Source organism: Rhinatrema bivittatum, chromosome 4 (assembly GCF_901001135.1).
Source record: "Rhinatrema bivittatum chromosome 4, aRhiBiv1.1, whole genome shotgun sequence".
Lineage (NCBI taxonomy): Eukaryota > Metazoa > Chordata > Amphibia > Gymnophiona > Rhinatrematidae > Rhinatrema > Rhinatrema bivittatum.
In genome coordinates this window covers 86579702-86602337 of record NC_042618.1, presented here as the reverse complement: position 1 = coordinate 86602337, position 22636 = coordinate 86579702, and the positions used below count along the sequence as shown (strand labels likewise).

Genomic DNA, 22636 nt, shown 5'->3' with positions numbered 1-22636 from the left:
TGTAAAGCAGCTCTTTCACTTCTCACTGCATCTTCTTACCCGCATGCTGGCCATGGATAATTAATCCTTCTTTTGCACTGCAGCCCCTCTCCTCCCCCAGCATCCTCCCCTGATTCTAACACAAGACTACAGGCCCCGTTTGTAAATCAGCTCTTTCACTTGTCACTGCATCTTCTTACCCGCATGCTGGCCATGGATAATTAATCCTTCTTTTACACTGCAGCCCCTCTCCTCTCCCAGCATCCTCCCCTGATTCTAACACAAGACTACAGGCCCCGTTTGTAGAGCAGCTCTTTCACTTCTCACTGCATCTTCTTACTCGCATGCTGGCCATGCATAATTAATCTTTCTTTTGCACTTCTGCCCCTCTCCTCTCCCAGCATCCTCCCCTGATTCTAACACAAGACTACAGGCCCCGTATGTAAATCAGCTCTTTCACTTCTCACTGCATCTTCTTACCCGCATGCTGGCCATGGATAATTAATCCTTCTTTTGCACTGCAGCCCCTCTCCTCCCCCAGCATCCTCCCCTGATTCTAACACAAGACTACAGGCCCCGTTTGTAAATCAGCTCTTTCACTTGTCACTGCATCTTCTTACCCGCATGCTGGCCATGGATAATTAATCCTTCTTTTGCACTCCAGCCCCTCTCCTCTCCCAGCATCCTCCCCTGATTCTAACACAAGACTACAAGTCCCGTTTGTAAATCAGCTCTTTCACTTCTCACTGCATCTTCTTACCCGCATGCTGAAACTGCATAATTAATCCTTCTTTTGCACTTCTGCCCCTCTCCTCTCCCAGCATCCTCCCCTGATTCTAACACAAGACTACAGGCCCCGTTTGTAAATCAGCTCTTTCACTTCTCACTGCATCTTCTTACCCGCATGCTGGCCATGGATAATTAATCCTTCTTTTGCACTTCTGCCCCTCTCCTCTCCCAGCATCCTCCCCTGATTCTAACACAAGACTACAGGCCCCGTTTGTAAATCAGCTCTTTCACTTCTCACTGCATCTTCTTACCCGCATGCTGGCCATGGATAATTAATCCTTCTTTTGCACTGCAGCCCCTCTCCTCTCCCAGCATCCTCCCCTGATTCTAGCACAAGACTACAGGCCCCGTTTGTAAATCAGCTCTTTCACTTCTCACTGCATCTTCTTACCCGCATGCTGGCCATGGATAATTAATCCTTCTTTTGCACTCCTGCCCCTCTCCTCTCCGAGCATCCTCCCCTGATTCTAACACAAGACTACAGGCCCCGTTTGTAAATCAGCTCTTTCACTTGTCACTGCATCTTCTTACCCGCATGCTGGCCATGGATAATTAATCCTTCTTTTGCACTGCAGCCCCTCTCCTCTCCCAGCATCCTCCCCTGATTCTAACACAAGACTACAGGCCCCGTTTGTAAATCAGCTCTTTCACTTCTCACTGCATCTTCTTACCCGCATGCTGGCCATGGATAATTAATCCTTCTTTTGCACTGCAGCCCCTCTCCTCTCCCAGCATCCTCCCCTGATTCTAACACAAGACTACAGGCCCCGTTTGTAAATCAGCTCTTTCACTTCTCACTGCATCTTCTTACCCGCATGCTGGCCATGGATAATGTTCAAGGTTCCATCAGGGGCTCCTGAGTCTTGGAGCAGTCTGGCAAGGAACATGGTGGCTCCGGGAACACGTTCTGATGGTTTCATCAAAAAGGTATTGCCACACACCATGGCCATGGGGAACATCCAGAGGGGGATCATACCAGGAAAATTAAAGGGAGCAATTCCTGCACATACTCCCAGTGGCATCCGGAAGGTGTAGGTATCCATGTCTTTGGTGATAGATGGTAAGGTTTCTCCTAGCATTAGAGATGTCACGCCACATGCGTGCTCAACCACTTCTGCAATGGCAACAGAAAACACAAGTCATTTCCTCCTCCTAAGCACATGTCACTGGACTCCTTTCCAGCTGTGTTATGTCTATGTGCAATATAGTGTATACATGTGACCTTTCTATTTGCCTTTTCTTGTGCATGCTGTGTGTGCTTGCTTCATGACCTATGTGCATCTGCACAGCTTACAGGGAACAGGGTTTCTTTCCCTGCGGTGACAAACTGCAGATGAGATCGATACACTCAATTCAACTGTTACTAAACTGACAAAACAAATGCTGGGCCCACTCACCATAAATGGAACATAATTTGAAAAATCTTAGTTGTAAGTCAAACTTTTTAAGAGTGAATGGCAATTTTTTTCATTTTGACTTATTTTGCTTTAACCTTCATTGCCCATCATTTCCCTTCCAATCTCTCTTATTTGGTGGCCAGTAACAGATGACAGACTTGGCAGGGGCACGGTAGCTGTTGTTCCGTCCAGACCCAGCTTGTCTCCCAGTGATGGCAACTGCTGACCTCCCAAGGCCCGACTTGTCTCCCTTCTGGTCACTTTCGGAAACTCCTCTCCTTGACCCAGACTACAATGCCAGATGTCAAATTTTAGGCACCAAAATGAGAGTTCCTTAGCGTTCTGGCAGGTTATGCACCTCTGCCAGCAGATGGAGCCGGAGCAAAAGCTGACGTCATGACTATATACTCCCACCCTGACATCAGCGTACCAGTATTCTCTGTCTCCTGCAGATGCTGAACATGCATTTCCTTCAGCGGATTGCCTGTGAGTAAAACATAAAAAAAGAAAAAAGAAGAAAAGCTGGAAAGTTGGAAATGAGATATCGGAAAGACACCGCTTGCCTCCTCAGGTGATACCGTGTAGTCCCTCCCTCAATAGAGTGCCTTGACTGGCATGGACCTAAATTCGAACAGGGCAAGAGAGAGGCTTGTCAGTGAAGACTTTAGCCCTCTCCCCCACACCCCCCATAGTCAGGACCAGGGAGAGCTGAGCTCAGGTAAACAAGAGAAAAGGCAGAAAGCAGGAGAAAGGTCTGTCCTGCTCACGTTTCTGGGGAGTTGTGTCAGGTGAGGAAATAGTGCAGGCACAGTGGTGAGCAGCCGCTTGACTATGCCCCACTCCCAGGTTTCTCTCATTTTACTGCTTGGTAGTCCACAGGGTAGTTGTGCACATTTTTGATGAAGGCTGTCAGTGCACTTGTGCATCTGTGTGCGCCCGTTCTCTAATGTACGCCCAGTTTGGGCATTCTTGCTTCTGGGAGCAAATCTTGTGCATCCAGCTTAGGTGTCTGTACTTGGCATCCAGTTTGGGCTGCATGAGCGGTCTAGGCACATTTTTTGTGCATCCATTTTGGGCGCGGCTTATACACGTGGGTAATCTAGGTGTGAGACTTATCGGTCTACACGCTTATAGCATGAAGCCCGTGGTGAAGAAACCTAAGCGCCTTTTTGTGCTTTATGCTATATGAGGGCCATTCAACTGCAGCTTTCTTTAAGCCCATGTAAGCACTGCCTGGATGCTCAGAGAGATTTGCCTCTTTCTGATTTTGCCGGTGATGGTCCATCTCCTTGGTCTGAGGGAAGTGAGACCAAGGGAGGGGCAAGGCAGAAGTGTCCCCTCCCTTGACTGATCCATGAGTCAAGTCCTCAGAGGACACTGATGCTCAGGACATCAGGTTTGGGCCTATGGGGCCTGGAAAGGACCTGTCCTTTTTCTGAATGGAATTCTTCCAGAGATTGCAGACATTTCTACAGGGCTGGTCTTCTGAATGGCAGTACCTACTGAGGTAGGTCCGTGTGCTCCTCTGCCTGTCTTCACAATCAAGCGCCGTGGCGCAGTGCAATCTAACAGCTCAAATGCAGGTGGATCATAATGATACTGATGATGGGGGTGGCTCTCCTGGTAAGGAAGGGGATATTCCCTCAGATTTGGAGCCATATAGAACTCTTCTCCATTTCATAGAGATGAGTTGCTGGGTTTGACCTTGAAGACCCTTGGAGTGGCTGGGTCGGACTCCTTAGGAACGCAGGAGGAGGATCCTATTTTGGTCACCCTGCGCAAGGCTACTGGCTTCTTTGCCCTCCTGGATGCAATTCAGTAGCTCACCATCTGGAATGGAGTGCACCAGAGGCATCTTTTAAATGGGGTCATGTCTTGGCGGGTTTATACACTTTGGATCTGCAGGCCAGAGATCAGTTGCATTTCCCTAGGGTTGATGTCGTAATATGATCTGTCATGAAATGTAACACCATCCTGGTAGAGGGAGGTGCGGCACTGAAGGATGCTCAGGATAGAAGGCTATCCTAAAGCAAGCTTTTGAGGCAGTGACAAGGAACTTGCCATTTGCTTTTGCTGCACCTTGTAGCTCGGGCTACTTTGTGTCTTTGTCAAGAAACTGGTGGTGCTGGGTCTGATCCTGGACCTATTAGAGAATCGGGGACCACCTTCTTGGCTGATTTAGGCTATGACATGATACACACAGCCACTGGAGGAGCTGCTTCAGTTATTGCGTCCAGGCCGCAGCTGTGGCTGTGCAACAGATCCACAGATCCAATCTTATTAAGCTGCCCTTCAAAGGCTCACTTTTGTTTGGCAGTGATTTGGATGGCAAGTAAATGAGGAGAGACCCAGGTCCCTCAATTGCCAGAGGATAAGACACACGTTGCCCGATCTTTCAAGCGACTGGCCACTCTCGATACTACTGACGTTTTCAGTCTTATAGAGGAGACTGGAAGGGGGACAATAAGCAAATCCACGGCTCTCGTGCTAAACTTTCAAAAGGGAAACTTTGAGAAAATGAGAAAAAACTGAAAGGAGCAGCCACAAAAGTAAAAGGTGTGCAAGAGGCGTGGTCATTGTTAAAAAATACCATCCTAGAAGCACAATCCAGATGTATTCCACACATTAAGAAAAGTGGAAAGAAGGCAAAACAATTACCGGCATGGTTAAAAGGGGAGGTGAAAGAAGCTATTTTAACCAAAAGATCTTCATTCAAAAATTGGAAGAAGGATCCAACAGAAGAAAATAGGATAATGCATAAACATTGGCAAATTAAATGTAAGACATTGATAAGACAGGCTAAGAGAGAATTTGAAAAGAAGTTGGCCGTAGAGGTAAAAACTCACAGTAAAATCTTTTTTAAATCTATCCGAAGCAGAAAGCCTGTGAGGGAGTCAGTTGGACCGTTAGATGATCAAGGGGTTAAAGGGGCACTTAGAGATGATAAGGCCATCGCGGAAAGATTAAATGATTTCTTTTCTTCGGTGTTTACTGAAGAGGATGTTGGGGAGGTACCCATACTGGAGAAGGTTTTCATGGATAATGATTCAGATGGACTGAACCAAATCACGGTGAACCTAGATGTGGTCGACCTGGTTGACAAACTGAAGAGTAGTAAATCACGTGGACCGGATGGTATACACCCCAGAGTTCTGAAAGAACTAAAAAATTAAATTTCAGGAGGCAAGATGGCCGCCGGATAGGACGTCTAGAAAACGAGCTCCGCTGTGTTTTTTCCTTTTTCTTATTCTAATCAGAAAATGCCTCACAGTAAACGTAAGGGAAAAGTCCGGGGAGCATTAACAAGCTCCCCGGTAGTGGACCCTTACCAGCCGCGGATCGAGGGTTTTGTGGCCGGAGCAACTGCGACGCCAATCGGGCTGGTCGCTGGGTGAACGAGCAGGCTCCCCCCTGACCCCGGATGTCACTCTAAGCCCGCGTGAGTCGATCAGGCCCACATACCCAGCGCACATAATGGATTCCACACCCGAGGAGGTTCAAAGTGAGTTGCAATCTTTGCCGGTGTTGTGTACCTCGCATGGAGAGGAGTCCTCAGTGTTTCTGGAGACGGGTCATGGAGGAGAACAAGTGATCCGTATGGCTGACGAATCAGCAAGGAACAACAATCGAGGGGCAACACACCAGGAGAGGGGTGAGTCCCATATAGAATCCACAGCTGTGAAAGTGAATATTGGGCAACCGGAGGATATTACCCTTGGAAAAGTTTGGTATGCACTTAAGGCAATAGATTCTGCTTTAAAATCAATAGCACAATCGAATACTGAAATAAAGCAGCAAACACAAGAAAATAATAAAAAGACTGAGACCATTGAAATGAAATTTCAAGATCAAGAAGGCAGGTTAAGGAAAATGGAGTCTACTCAACAGGACTTTGTAAAATCAGAAATAATAACAGGAAGACGATTGGAAAAGGTGGAGAATAACTTAAGAATGTTGAATCTGAGAGTGATCAATTTTCCAGTGCTGGGATTAATCTCACCTGTAGATTTATTCAAAACCTATATGAAGGAAGTTTTAAAGATACCTGAGACTGCGATCACAGTATGTACAAGACCTTACTACTTGCCCCAGGGGGTTTCCGAGGCTGCACAAGATAATATACCATCAATGGACATTTCTGATTTATTGGAACTGTCCATCGAGACTGAGGTTAAAAATAGGAAAGCATTATTGATATCTTTTGCGTTGTCAGCCCGCAATTATGTATTAAAAATGTTCCTTAGGAATAGATTAGCTCTATTTTATGGAGCGAGATTGTGGATTTATCCAGATGTAATTAAAATAACCCAGCAACGTAGGAAGGAATTCCTTACTATGAAACAAAGGGTACTGGATATGGGTGCCCGATACGTTCTAAAGTTTCCATGTAAATGCTGCATAAGATTCCAAGGGAACAATTATGTTTTTTTTTTATCCTAAACATCTAAAGGATTTCCTATTGGGTCATCCCTTAGAGAATCCTGATGTGTGATCGATTAAGTATACATGGGTTGCTCACCTATCTTATTCTCTAAGCTAATATATTTTGAAATGCTTGTTTAACTCGTTCAATGTGTTCTTGCCTCCGTAATTCTTATATTTAGGAATGTATTCGGAAAGAAAAGTACCTTTTTTTCATTTTGTTTCAGAGTAAGATAAGAATAATGTGACTCCGGAATATGTACCGAATTCTCATAAAGATGTATTTCATGATTTATTGTGGAAAATTTGAAAATAGAAAATAAAAAATAAAAAAAAATGAAATTTCAGACCTATTAGTAAAAATTTGTAACCTGTCAATAAAATCATCCATTGTACCTGAAGACTGGAGGATAGCAAATGTAACCCCAATATTTAAAAAGGGCTCCAGGGGCGATCCGGGAAACTACAGACTGGTTAGCCTGACTTCAGTGCCAGGAAAAATAGTGGAAAGTGTTCTAAACATCAAAATCACAGAACATATAGAAAGACATGGTTTAATGGAACAAAGTCAGCATGGCTTTACCCAAGGCAAGTCTTGCCTCACAAATCTGCTTCACTTTTTTGAAGGAGTTAATAAACATGTGGATAAAGGTGAACCTATAGATGTAGTGTACTTGGATTTTCAGAAGGCATTTGACAAAGTTCCTCATGAGAGGCTTCTAGGAAAAGTAAAAAGTCATGGGATAGGTTGCGATGTCCTTTCGTGGATTACAAACTGGCTAAAGACAGGAAACAGAGAGTAGGATTAAATGGACAATTTTCTCAGTGGAAGGGTGTGGGCAGTGGAGTGCCTCAGGGATCTGTATTTTGACCCTTTCTTTTCAATATATTTATAAATGATCTGGAAAGAAATACAACAAGTGAGGTAATCAAATTTGCAGATGATACAAAATTGTTCAGAGTAGTTAAATCACAAGCAGATTGTGATAAATTGCAGGAAGACCTTGTGTGGCTGGAAAATTGGGCATCAAAATGGCAGATGAAATTTAATGTGGACAAGTGCAAGGTGATGCATATAGGGAAAAATAACCCATGCTATAGTTATACAATGTTAGGTTCCATATTAGGTGCTACTACCCAAGAAAGAGATCTAGGCGTCATAGTGGATAACACATTGAAATCGTCGGTGCAGTGTGCTGTGGCAGTCAAAAAAGCAAACAGAATGTTGGGAATTATTAGAAAGGGAATGGTGAATAAAACGGAAAATGTCATAATGCCTCTGTATCGCTCCATGGTGAGACCGCACCTTGAATACTGTGTACAATTCTGGTCGCTACATCTCAAAAAAGATATAATTGCGATGGAGAAGGTACAGAGAAGGGTGACCAAAATGAAAAAGGGAATGGAACAGCTCCCCTATGAGGAAAGACTAAAGAGGTTAGGACTTTTCAGCTTGGAGAAGAGATGGCTGAGGGGGGATATGATAGAGGTGTTTAAAATCATGAGAGGTCTAGAATGGGTAGATGTGAATCGTTTTTTCACTCTTTCGGATAATAGAAAGACTAGGGGGCACTCCATGAAGTTAGCATGTGGCACATTTAAAACTAATCTGAGAAAATTCTTTTTCACTCAACGCACAATTAAACTCTGGAATTTGTTGCCAGAAGATATGGTTAGTGCAGTTAGTATAGCTATGTTTAAAAAGGATTGGATAAATTCTTGGAGGAGAAGTCCATTACCTGCTATTAATTAAGTTGACTTACATAATAACTACCGCTATTACTAGCAACGGTAACATGGAATAGACTTAGTTTTTGGGTACTTGCCAGGTTCATATGGCCTGGATTGGCCACTGTTGGAAACAGGATGCTGGGCTTGATGGACCCTTGGTCTGACCCAGTATGGCATGTTCTTATTCTTCCCAGAGATTCCATTTCTTCTGCAGGTCTCAGACCTTTAACCCCCAAGGACATCGAAAGGATACGGGCTTCGGAAGTGGAGCCTCTCGGTCTTCTCAATGAAGGTTTGTGGGCTCACCTGATGGTGAAGGATATAGGTGTTTGCCTATCCCGATTTTATCACAGGTGGGTCCAGATAACTTTGGATCAATGGATTCTTGAAGTGATTCAGGACAGGTAAGCTCTAGAATTTCTTCGCATTCTTCTGGATGCTTCATGGTCCCTCCATGCAACTTCCCTCGGAAAGAAGTAGAAGTGTAAGCGACATTATAACGGCTTTGGATCTGGAAACGGTGATTCCCGTTCCTGAATTGGAGCAAAATACGGGTCATTATTCCATTTATTTGGTTGTGTCCAAGAAGGAAAGGTCATTTCAGCCCTTACTGGATCTCAGGTGCATCAACTGACTTCTACAAACAGGGGAGAACTTCACGTTTCTAGTTCTGATGGAAGCATATCTGCATATTCCCATTTGGCAGGAACATCAGCGGTTCCTCCGATTTGTTATCCCGGATCGTTATTACCAGTTTCAGGCCTTGCCTTTAGATTAGCTACGGTGCCCAGGACCTTTTCCAAGGTCATGGTGGTGGTAGCATCGGCCCTTTGCAAAGAGGGCATTCTAGTTCACCCCTATCTGTATGACTGATTGATTCGAGCCAGGACATGGAAGGGAGTCTTCGTGCTTCCTGCAGGGTGGTTTCCTTGCTAAAGGATCTAGACTGGGTGGTGAATCTGGCCAAGAGCAATTTGCAGCCATCTCAGACCTGGGAGTATCTCAGGGCTCAATTTGATACAAAGCAGGGCAAAGTATTTCTGCCAAAGTCTCGTATCCTCATGTTGATGCAGCGAGTTTGATCCCTGCGAAACTCTGTTTGTCTGACTCTGTGATCTTATCTACAGGTCCTGGGTTTGATTGATGCTGCCTTAGAAGTGGTTCCCTGGTCATGGGCACATATGCGCCCTCTTCAGCGCGCGTTGCTCTCCTGATGAAGCTCACAGTCACGGAACTATGCGGTGAGGCTGCTCCTTCCAATAGAGGTGAAATCCCAGATGGACTGATGTTTACACACGGATCATCTCAGGAAGAGAATTTCCCTGACAATGCCGGATTGGTTGGTACTCGTGACAGATGCGAGTCCCCGGGGCTTGGGGGGGCCTCACTGTCAGGAGTTGGTGGTGCATGGGCGCTGGAAAGCAGTAAAGCGGCAGTGGAACAGCAACAGACTAGAGGCACGAGTGGTTCGGTTGGCAAGCCTACAATTTGCCGAGCGGCTAGAGGCTCAGGCAGTCTGGATGATGTCTGACAATGCAATGACATCAATCAGGGTGGAACCAAGGGTCAACAAGTGTTGGAGAAGATAGATGCGCTCATGGTGTGGGCAGAGCAGCATTTCCTAAGCAGATCTGCCTCTCACGTTTTTGGAAAGGATGATATCAGAACCCATTTCCTTAGCAGGAGAAACTTGGAACCAGGAGAAATGGAGCTGATGGACGAGGTCTTTCAGCTCCTGGTGAACCACTGGGGCCTAATGGATGTAGACCTGTTGGCGACGTTCAACAATGCAAAGGTTCAACACTTCTTTAGTCACAGGCGAGACCCAAACACGATGGACATCAACGCTCTTGTTCAGGAGTGGCCATGTGTTTCCGCCCTGTCCTCTGATAGGCAGGCTGGTCCAAAAGATTGCAATTCAAACCAACTGCATCCTTTTACTGGCTCTGGTTTGGGTTCAAAGGCCGTGATATGCTGAGCTCCAGAGATTTCTGGTGGGCACTCCCCTCAGGCTACTGTCTCACACGGATGTTACATTGGGGGCCCATTCTGCATGAGGATCCGGGTTGATTCTCTCTTACATTTTTCCCATTGAAAGAGCTCAGTTGTTGAAGTGGGGTTTTTTGCCTGCGGTAATTTCCACTCTTCTTCAGGCCTGTAACATTTCTACTTCGCTAGTTTGGAGGGTTTTTGAGGCCTGGGGTTCTAAGCAATATCTGCTCAATGTGGATATTCCTGTGATTTTGGAATTTTTACAGGATGGCTTGCTTAAGGGTGTGGCCCTTAAGACCTTGAAGTTTCAAATTTCAGCCCTGGCTTGTTATAGGGGGAGTCAATGGAGGGCCTTTGTCTTCCCATGAGGACATGTCCCGTTTCTTGCAGGGAGTTAAGCATCTTTGCTCACCGTTGCGGCTTCCAGTGCCTCTGTGGGACTCTAACTTGGTCCTCGAGTTTTTCGAAGGTCCGACTTTTCAATTGCTGCATACTCCTTTCTTGTGGCTACTTACCTTGAAGAAAGTTTTTCTGGTAGCAACCTGCTCAGCACATCGGGTCTCTGAGCTGCAAGCTCCTTCCTGCTGTGAGCCTTTTCTCTGTATGACTCTGGGTGCGGTTCAACTTCGGACTGTGCCCTCCTTTTTTGCTCAAAGTGGTTTTGGAGTTTCATTTGAATCAGTCCATTTCTCTGCTTACCTTGGACAGGGACAGAGATGAAGCTGAGTACCGCCTTTTGTGTTCCTTGGACATCAAGTGTCATTTACTGCGGAACTTGGAGATGACTAAAGCTGGTCAAAAATCTGTTCTCCTGATTGTGCTCCATGGTGGAAGTAAGCAGGGAGCACCGGCGATGCAGGCAATGATTGCCTACTGGGTTAAGGAAGTCATTATGGTAGCCTATGTGGCTGCTGAGGTTGCCTTACCGAAACAGATTAGACCGTATTCCACTAGGGCTCAGGTGGTATCGTAGGCAGAACTTCATTTGTTGTTGACTGCTGAAATTTGCTGAGTGTTGACATGGTCATCTTTGTACACCTTTCCAAGCATTACCGCTTGAATGTTGGGGGTTAGGAAGGATGCCACCTTTGCGCAGGTGAAATTGATTGGACCCTGGCAGCCTCCTGCCCTTTTCGAGATTCGCTTTGGTACAACCCACTCGTTGGGACTGACCTGCCCGAATACTAAGGAAGGAGAAATTACTACTTACATGATAATTTCCTTTCATTTAGTAAGGGCAGGTCAATCCCATCTTGCTAGTCATGAGAAACTATGAAGGTTGCTTGTTTCCTTATCTGTGTCGATGTGTCTGCTGTTGTTTTTACCACTTTAACTCCTTCCCACCCCTACCTCTAACTTCCCAACCATTTAACAGTGCTCTAAACGTATGCAACCTTGGGGCGAGAGAGAAAACTCTCTCCTTCCCACACAACACTTCCCCCATCAAGCCCAAGATGCATCCCTTAACCCTGCCCCCTCGGAACAAAATGGACAGCATGTCTGGAGGAAGGATCCCCTGACACCCAGCAACACTGATACAGAATCTGAAAAACAACTCCATTTAGACCCCCAACTCCAATAGTCATCCCACTCCCAGCCCTCTCTTCCAGAAATCTTCCTCAGCCAGCCAGGCAGTCCATGCTGTAACCAAAGTATCTGCGGGAATTGGGAGTCTTCCTCCGCTATTTGCTTGTCAACTTTGCATGAATGCAGCATCCTCCCTGCTTCACTGTCCACCACTTTGAAGCTCCTCAGGGCAATTCCATGGTCTGTCCGTGTGCAGCACATCTGACTAGTTCACATGTGCACACCAACTCCCAACCAAGGACAATGAAGTACCAACATGTGACTATTTTCCCCTGACTCAGCCCCCCCACCTTGTAAATTAACCAATCTAAAGAACCCTCAAAATTCCAGCCCGCACTCACCTTTGCCTCTACTTCCCCGCATTTAACCAGATCCCTTAATTCAGACCCAGTAATCCTAGCATAGCAACTAAAACTGAAATATGCCAGGATACATGGCACAACATCAGGCAGCTGCAGAGTTGCATGTTTCAAGTTGCTGGACAAAGCGCATCACTGAAGAATGAAGTTGTACCATTCTGGGAAAGCCTTCACCTTGCCAGGTATAAAAGTGCACAAGTCAGCCCTCTTTCTCAGCTCTTTCTTAATTTCCAGAAAACTCTCTCTTTCTGCATCTCAGCAGAAACATCTTGAAAACATAGATTCATTTCCCCTGGGAGAGACCCTTTTAAGCTTCCTGTTGGCCTCCCTGTAGTGATGAAGATGCAAGATAAGGGGCCTTGGGCAGCTCTTGTCTGCTGGAGGAGGGGCCAGGGCCCTGTGCGCTCGCTCTATCTTTAGTCTGACGTTTTTGCATTCCAGATTTACTGTTGCAGGGAGAAACAAGGCCAGAAATCTGGCCAGGTCATTGTCTTCAACTCTCTCTGGTAAACCCACTATGCTCAGGTTGTTTCGACTGTTCTGATTTTCCAAATCTTCAAGTTTTTCAAACGTGCGCCCTTGGGCCCGCTCTAAGACTCTAAGCATTGCGCAGTGGAGGTAAAAAACCTCCATATCCTCCATGTAGTCACCTCCCTGACTGCCCCACTCAGTGCACTACCTTCTCAAGCCTCGCATCTAGGCTGGAGTGGAGCTCATCAGTCAATTGCTGCATGACAGCCTTCATCACTGCTACCATCTTGCTAGGCAGCTCTGGTGCGTTCAAGGCCTCTTCCTCTTCCATCACTGCTGGCGCCATTTCTTCTGTCACTGACGTTTTGTCCGCTGCAGTTTTTCCCCAGAGCGCGTCGATTATGGAGCTGGATTCTCTCCAAAACATGGGAATTGATTGCCATGCAGCTTTATCAGCCATTCTTTGTCCAGCTATTAGTGAAAAAGGGGTCTGAAATGTAAGCTTCTTTTTTTTTTTTTTAAACTTATTTTGTGTATAGGAAGGACATCAACATAAATCATGAACATTATGATTCAGACTGACATTTTACAACAATTTTAGATATACAGCGCTTGTATCAAGTAAAAACACTTTGCTATAAGCTTTTGCCCTCCCTATCTCGAACGTGATGGCCTCAGAAACCTAGGAACCCGCATTCCTTGAGCTGACACTTTCCATAGGGCTCCCATAGTCTATAATACAAATATGCCTTCTTTTGAAGGGAGAAAGTCAGCTTTTCCACCACTGATATATTGTGCAACTGTCTGTGCCAATGCGACGTAAGTGGCTCCGATTTCCAGTGTGAAGCTATGGTGAACGCGGCTGCATGAATTAGATGGTTACATAGCTTACGCTGTGCTCCTGCTAGCGTCATGTCAGACCAGAGACCAAGAAGGCAAATGGTAGGCTTGAGATCTATCTGGCATCCCAGAGTAAGCTTTCTATCTGGGCGCAGCGGGAGCTGGTCAGACGCGCATCTACCCATCACTACCGCATCACGTGACACGATTTACATTTTTATATTGCCTTTATTTTTAGCATTAAATATATATATTTTCTAAAATATTAACCATTTCCCCTTAGTTACCCTGCTCTATACTGTTTTTATTCTCTATATTTTTATGAACCATTATCGCTTTGTCATCTGTCAAATTTTGGGCCCCTGGGATTTTTCCAACCTTGTCATGAGCTATCACCATTTCTTTCCTCAAACCATTTTTCCAGTATGAAGATGTTCCCTCTCCCCGTCACTTACGGAGGCCACGGAAGACATCACCCTCTGCATCCGCCAGGGTCTTTCCCTGCTCCAGCGTAATGATTTTAGCTATTTCTTTCTGAAAATGAACAAAATAAGACTAACATAAAAACATAAATATTGGCTTTTGGGAATGAGTCAGAAACTGGGGTTATGGATGGAGATCATAGTGCAGGGTGGGCGATTATTATTCAAGTGCCACAATTTTGTAACAGCCTCATGAAACAGCCATAAGATAATCACTACATGATGCTGGCACTAGCCTCAGCCATACATCTTCTCACCAAGTTGTCTTTGATGAGCTGCTGGTAGCGCAGGAAGATCTGCTGGCGACTGAGGACGGATGTCTCCGCCCATGTCCTGAAGGCTCGCTTACAGGAACTCACAGCTGCCTCCATCTCCTCCTGCGTGGCCTTTGGGACGTGACCAATTGTCTCATTTGTGGCCTAAGGGAAAATGAAACTAGATTACCTTTGATTATATGGCACTCAGAAAAATCTCCCCCCGTTACTGACTATAATCCTAAACATAACAGGTAATTTACTGGTTCCCCCGCAGAGACAGCTGCATACATTATATCTCCTCACTCTGATAGAGAGGCAAAGACCCATATTCTGCCCAGCGATGAAAGAATCACAGGTCCCAGCGTTGTGCGGCAATATTCAAAATGTGATCTTTAGAAAAGGAGGCAAAGGATATCTCTGCCCTTCCTCAGATCTCATAGAAACATAGAAACATAAAATGACGGCAGAAGAAGACCAAACGGCCCATCCAGTCTGCCCAGCAAGCTACGTACTTTATCCATTTTTTTTTTCACACCCTTTTTTCTCCCTCCCACCCGTCACTATTGGCTTCCAGCACCCTCCGGCCCCAATTCCCTTCCACCCCTCCACCAATGCAAAGAGCAGCGCCGTATCTGCATCCTAGTGAACATCCAGCTCAATCAGGGGTAGCAACCGCTGCAACAAGCAGGCCACACCCCTGCCCCTTACCCACCCCTGTTTCCCCTTACCCACCCCTGTGGGTGGGGGTCGGTGTTTCTTCTTTTGTTGGAGGTTGGGAGGTTGGAGGTCCAGGATTATATGAAAGCGTCAGCACAGTGAAGAGCACTGACAGAAAAGGGACAAAGGGAAGCAGTGAAGAGGGAATGAGAAAAAGATGATCAGAGAAAATCGCAACCAAAAAGACAAAGAGTGCTGATGTAAAAGAATAAAACGCCAAGTATTTGGAAATATGGATTAGCAGGGGATGCTGAGAAATAAAACTCTTTTCCCTCTGATATGAGCAGCATGGATCTGGTGACCTCATTATGCCACTGTGTGGTATGTGATGGGGAAATCCGGAGTCCTATCCTGCACAACGCTGGGAAGTAAAGTATTTCTCTCTTTTTTTCTGAAAGCTAATACTGCGCTATTTTACAGCTTGGACGACTTGGCTTTCTAACACAAAGTTTTGTTACCCATAATCCCTTTCAACTGGAGCAAATGTAAGTGTATTTTACTAATGTAAGGAACCATGAACGCAATGGACTTCAAGCAAATCATTCACTCCCTGACACAAAAATCAGGACACACCCTCGACTTGATTTTCATCAACAGCAAAATCTCAACATCCAAAAGACCACCTACCACCACCTGCATGCCTTGGTCCAACCACAAACTCATCCAGACCTCCCTACACTTCAAAACCTACCACCCCACACTAAACGACTCCAAAAAAATACATCAGCTTCCCTAAACCGTGCCCCAGCGATGTCCTTGCTGAAGCCCTCCCCAGCGCCCTAACCACATTAGACCTCAAAGATCCAAACATGGCCATCAATTCCTGGATCGACATCAACGCAGAAATCGCCAAAACCAAATGCCCCATCATATCCAAAGCTATCCCCAACAACTTCTACAAATCCCCAAGGTACACCCCCGAACTGAAAAACACCAAAAGGCTCCTCCGTCAAGCTGAAAAAACCTGGAGAAGTCATCCCACTCCACCTCACCTCAACAGATACAGAACACTCCTGCACATTTACAGAACTGACACCGACAAAGCCAAGCGTGAATTCTACGGAAAAAAAAATTCATCAGCACCAACACAACCCCAGAGCCCTTTTTGACTTCGCTGCCAAACTGCCGCAACCCAACCAACTTGCACCATCTTCAGACAGCAACGCAAAGACTCGCGAAGAACTTGCTCGTTTCTTCTCTGATAAAATCAGCAAACTCATAACTCCCAACCTCCAACAAAAGAAGAAACACCGACCCCACCCAACGAAACACCACCCACCTGGTCCAATTTCGAGCTCATCGCCTCAACTGAAGTAAAGAAGATCATTCAGAAAATTAACCCAGCCTCACACCCCATCGACCCAATCCCAGTCAACTCTCTCAAACTCATTCCTGATATTATTGCCAAACCCATCGCAGATATAATAAATACCTCACTTTTCAGGGCTTCCCAGAAGCCCAGAAATGTGCCATAATCAAATCCATCCTCAAAAAAACACATCTCAACCCCTCCGACCTCTCCAACTACAGACCTATCTCAAATCTCTCACTCATATCCAAGATCATCGAGAAACACGTGAACCTCCAACTCTCTGAACACCTAGAAAACCAAAACATCCTGTACCCTACCCAACATGGCTTCAGAAAATCCCTCAGCACTGAGACTCTCCTCTTATCGCTCACAGACACAGCCCTGAGGGGCATCAACGCCGGTCACTCCTACCTTCTCATCCTACTGGACATCTCTGCTGCCTTCGATACCGTAAACCATGACATACTAATAACACGACTGATGGAGATCGGCCTAAGCGAAAACACCCTCAGTTGGTTTCGATCCTACCTATCCAACAGATCCTACAAAGTTCGCCTCAACATCTATGAATCAGACCAATTCCCACTCCCCCACGGAGTCCCCCAAGGATCATCCCTTTCATCCACCCTATTCAATATATATATGCTCCCCCTCTGTAAATTCCTCTCTAGCCTGGACCTCGTATTCTACATCTACGCAGATGACGTCCAGATATTTCTCCCCATCAAAGAAAGCATACCTAACACCATCGTACTCTGGGATTCCCTCTCCATCCAAATAAAGAACCTCCTCATGCAGAAATCCCTCACCCTCAACCACAAAAAAACTGAAATCCTACACATCTCAAACAAACCCTCAACCAAAACCAGCAAAGATATCACCCCCAATCAACCATACACCTTTCTCACCAATGAGGTTAGAGATCTCGGCATCACCCTTGACTCAGAACTCAACATGAAAAAACACATCAACATAACAATCAAAGAGAGCTTTTACAAACTACAAGTCCTCAAAAAACTCAAAACACTACTATTCCACCATGATTACCACTCAGTACTACAATCCCTCATACTATCCAAGTTGGACTACTGTAACTCCCTCCTCCTCGGACTGCCTGCCTCCACCACAAAACCTCTCCAGCTGCTGCAAAACGCAGCAGCCAGATCTCTCACAAACACCAACCATTCTTCACAGATCACCCCAATTCTAAAAGAACTACACTGGCTCCCCATAACACAGAGGTCACAATACAAAATCCTCACCCTCCTGCACAAAACCATCAACAACGGAAAAATCAAAAAGTCTAAAGACCCTCCCCAACTACACCACAGCCAGAAAAACATGCGATCCCAAAACACAGGCCTGCTTATCATCCCCCACACAAAACTAGCGCACCTTACCTCCACCAGACAACATACCTTCTCTGTAGCTGGCCCCACCCTCTGGAACAAGCTACCCTCCCAACTCAGACTGGAACCCTCCACCCAATCATTCAAAAAGCAATTGAAAACATGGCTATTCCATAAAGCCTACCAACACACAATCTAATCCCCCTACCCCCCCCTCCCGCCTTGCTCCAAGCCACCTCCCATGACCTTTCCCTCCCCCCACAATCCCCCCTAGTCCCTTCATTAAGATACCTTAACCTTCCAGTTAAATCAGGTACATGCCACTCTGCATATATTGTATCTATGATTCTCTATTGTATATATCGTATATACTGCTTCCGCTAATGAGGCTCCCTAGCCCAGTTCTAAAACTGAAATTACAATAACCAACCCTTAATATCTATTGTTATACTTGTTTAAATGTTCACTCACCAATGTTTATTGCTAGACGTTTTATTGTTCCCTTAAAGGTTAATGTTACAATGTATTAATAGTACGACCCCCTGTCATACTATTCCAGCTGTTATAATGTGAACCGATGTGATGTACGCCAACAAATATCGGTATATAAAAGCAAATAAATAAATAAATAAAAATAAACCCTCAATGTGTAAACATTACAGAAAAAAGTCGGAGAGCACTATTAACCATTCTAGGTGGGTAATAATTTCACAAGAATAAAACATTTACAAAAAACAAGCCTATAAAAAGCTGATAAACACAGGATCAATATATTTTATTTTATTTAAATTCTTTTAATATACCGATGCTCAAGACCAGGTCTTATCGTACCGGTTTACAATAAACTAGGTTTACAATAAATATAGCAGCAGTTATATTATTTACTCCCTGACTGCTCCTCTAAACCCTCAGTTAACCATCCATTGTTTTAAAACCTCTTCCTGTCTGTAAAATGAGAAGGACCTTTAGCAATTTCTGGAAGCTAACCACAGACGTCTCTGCTTTTAAATCACCTGGAAGTGAATTCCAAAGACACAGCCTAGCCACCCCAAATAGCTGCTAACAAGACTCAGCCAAGCTGATCTCCTTTACCCAGGGCATTTCTAATAAATTATGAGAGGACCTTACAACCTGGGGAGGGTGATAAATCTCTAAAATCATCGTTTCTTTCATACTTTTCCAGCAAAAAGATTTCAAAACCTTAAAACTGTTATAACATCTAGGGGCAAGACTTGATAGCCTTAACAACTAACATTGCTACCCTAGAAGTGGAGTGGATTAATATGTACAGAGCAGGCAGGACAGAGGTGCGGTGTCACAGCTGCCACGTTCCTGCCTTGCTTGACTTGCCCTTCCTCATCCAGGTACCAGATGAAACTCGCCCTTAATACTGCAAATAGGCGAGAGTCATACCTGAGACTGGCATCTCAAAATACCTGATTACAGCAAGACATGAACAATACAGGTTGAGCAGACAGAGACTTGCTATAGGGTATCAGCAGCCACCAAAATGGCACCTTTGCCACCCTCAAGCAGGCCAATGCAATAAGACGTGTGTTAAAATGGGCGCTTGTATTGAGCACCCTTGTTCCTAATGCGCGCACGGCCAGCTCTCCTGGGTACCTGATGCTATATTTTAATGAGCTGTTGCACTCAAAAGGACGTGCTAGAGAGTTATGCATCCCTAGCGTTCAAATGCATCGAGCGCCCAGGAGACATGGCTGTGCACCCACAATCGCAAGAGGCCCTCAATACGAGCGTCTGTTTTATCCCGCTTCAGGTCGATTTCTGGACACCAAATATATACGCACAATAACAAGGGGCGCAATCAGCCTAGAACGTGTCTATTCTGCATGTATATTATGTATATCATCAAGCTGCTACATTATATCTTAGGTGTTGAAGTATAAACATAGGAACCAGACAGGACACTATATTTTAAATTTCTCCTGAGCTCTTCACTTGAGGATTGATTTAGAAACATAGAAACATAGAAATGACGGCAGAAGAAGACCGAATGGCCCATCCAGTCTGCCCAGCAAGCTTCACACATTTTTTAATGCCAGCTCCAGGGCTGGAGTGAAATTTGCTGTGTTAAAAAGTGTGTGCAGGGCACCAGCAATTTTCTGCATCAGGGGGGTAATTAGGTAGCCCTCACACGTAGGTGACATCATCAGATGGAACCCCAATACGGGAAACTTACGTCAAAGTTTCTAAAACTTTGAATAGGCAAATTGAGCATGCCCAGCATGCCCTATACCACGCATCCATGCGGGTCCCTCTCCAGTCTTGTAACATACAATTATGATTAAAATAAAAAGTAGGAGAAACCCAACTCCGCGGGGTGGTGGGCGGGTTTCGTGAGGACTAAAATCCTGCTATCCTCAGAGAACTCCTGTTACATGTAAACAACTCTGCTTTCTCCAAGGACAAGCAGGATGGTAGTCCTCACATGTGTGAAACCCCAACTAGCTAGAGGCTGCTTCCCAACACAATCGTACGGAAAATGGCGCCGGCAGGAGATCGACTGCAGGAGGTCGTTCAGCGGGGGTTCCGGACCGCCATATATACTCTGGTATATATGGCAGTGCCCAAAGTTTTGGTTCTCTGACTCCCTCTGCTGATAGGGATGCACAACCCACTTCTCTGGACTGATCCTGTACGTACTGGGAACACACAGACTTCTCCATTCTCCTGCACTTGCACATAGCTCGTGTGCGTCTCTGCTTCATTTCTCCCTTTCTTTTAAAATTTGGAAGAAAGTGGTGGGCCTTTCAGTACTTCCCTGGCTATTGGTTACACCACGAGTCCTCGCCATGCTGCTGTGCCACCGAACCTTTCTGTTAATGTGGGTGTGCTGTGGGCTTGATGCATAGTAATATTGTAAATGAAGGTGGAAAACGACCACCAACACCTCCTGTCTGCATATCCTGGGATACATCCTGTCCACACTCCACGGATTTATCCCAGCTACCAGCCATAAAGCACGACTAGTTGTAAAATATCACTCCTTCCATTGTACTCCACCCTCTTAGGTAGCTGATCACCTTTTTTTAAGGCTATACCTAGCACCCCTCCTCTTCCAGGATACCCGCAATAAGTATACATTAGGTAAATTTGCATACACTGGATTACCAATGTATGCAAATTTCACATGCACAGTCATAATTGATATCCTGAAAACACAACTGGCTGTGGGATCCCCAGAAAAGGTTTGGGAAGCCTGGCCCAAAGGGTAACTTTTCAGTAAACTGCTAAGGACAGAGACAGCCGGCTATATGAATTTAGGAAAATATTCAGCCATAAGCTTGTCAGACAGTTGAACATTCTTCCTGTTCATTTATCTGAAAGCCCAGAATCAGAGACAGACTTCCCTAACTCCATCTGATCTCTGAGGTGTGAGGTGAGGGAGGCAGCACAGGTTACTGGCAGCACCCGCCCCTCCTGGCATAGCACAGACCTGGTGCATTTATCTGAAAGCCCAGAATCAGAGACAGACTTCCCTAACTCCATCTGATCTCTGAGGTGTGAGGTGAGTGAGGGAGCACAGGTTACTGGCAGCACCCGCCCCTCCTGGCATAGCACAGACCTGGTGCATTTATCTGAAAGCCCAGAATCAGAGACAGACTTCCCTAACTCCATCTGATCTCTGAGGTGTGAGGTGAGGGAGGCAGCACAGGTTACTGGCAGCACCCGCCCCTCCTGGCATAGCACAGACCTGGTGCATTTATCTGAAAGCCCAGAATCAGAGACAGACTTCCCTAACTCCATCTGATCTCTGAGGTGTGAGGTGAGGGAGGCAGCACAGGTTACTGGCAGCACCCGCCCCTCCTGGCATAGCACAGACCTGGCTGCATTTATCTGAAAGCCCAGAATCAGAGACAGACTTCCCTAACTCCATCTGATCTCTGAGGTGTGAGGTGAGGGAGGCAGCACAGGTTACTGGCAGCACCCGCCCCTCCTGGCATAGCACAGACCTGGTGCATTTATCTGAAAGCCCAGAATCAGAGACAGACTTCCCTAACTCCATCTGATCTCTGAGGTGTGAGGTGAGGGAGGCAGCACAGGTTACTGGCAGCACCCGCCCCTCCTGGCATAGCACAGACCTGGCTGCATTTATCTGAAAGCCCAGAATCAGAGACAGACTTCCCTAACTCCATCTGATCTCTGAGGTGTGAGGTGAGGGAGGCAGCACAGGTTACTGGCAGCACCCGCTCCTCCTGGCATAGCACAGACCTGGTGCATTTATCTGAAAGCCCAGAATCAGAGACAGACTTCCCTAACTCCATCTGATCTCTGAGGTGTGAGGTGAGTGAGGGAGCACAGGTTACTGGCAGCACCCGCTCCTCCTGGCATAGCACAGACCTGGCTGCATTTATCTGAAAGCCCAGAATCAGAGACAGACTTCCCTAACTCCATCTGATCTCTGAGGTGTGAGGTGAGGGAGGCAGCACAGGTTACTGGCAGCACCCGCCCCTCCTGGCATAGCACAGACCTGGCTGCATTTATCTGAAAGCCCAGAATCAGAGACAGACTTCCCTAACTCCATCTGATCTCTGAGGTGTGAGGTGAGGGAGGCAGCACAGGTTACTGGCAGCACCCGCTCCTCCTGGCATAGCACAGACCTGGCTGCATTTATCTGAAAGCCCAGAAACAGAGACAGACTTCCCTAACTCCATCTGATCTCTGAGGTGTGAGGTGAGGGAGGCAGCACAGGTTACTGGCAGCACCCGCCCCTCCTGGCATAGCACAGACCTGGTGCATTTATCTGAAAGCCCAGAATCAGAGACAGACTTCCCTAACTCCATCTGATCTCTGAGGTGTGAGGTGAGGGAGGCAGCACAGGTTACTGGCAGCACCCGCTCCTCCTGGCATAGCACAGACCTGGCTGCATTTATCTGAAAGCCCAGAATCAGAGACAGACTTCCCTAACTCCATCTGATCTCTGAGGT

At 46.0% G+C, this 22636-nt stretch overlaps 1 protein-coding gene across 1 annotated transcript in view; it reads right to left on the bottom strand.

Moving 5' to 3' along the window:
• ALDH6A1 (aldehyde dehydrogenase 6 family member A1) overlaps nt 1-22636 on the bottom strand; it is a 167519-nt gene that overhangs the window by 99059 nt on the left and 45824 nt on the right. The window contains 3 exon segments of the mRNA XM_029598441.1: nt 1580-1882; nt 14023-14101; nt 14307-14468. Of these exon segments, the coding sequence (XP_029454301.1) occupies nt 1580-1882; nt 14023-14101; nt 14307-14468 (544 nt within the window).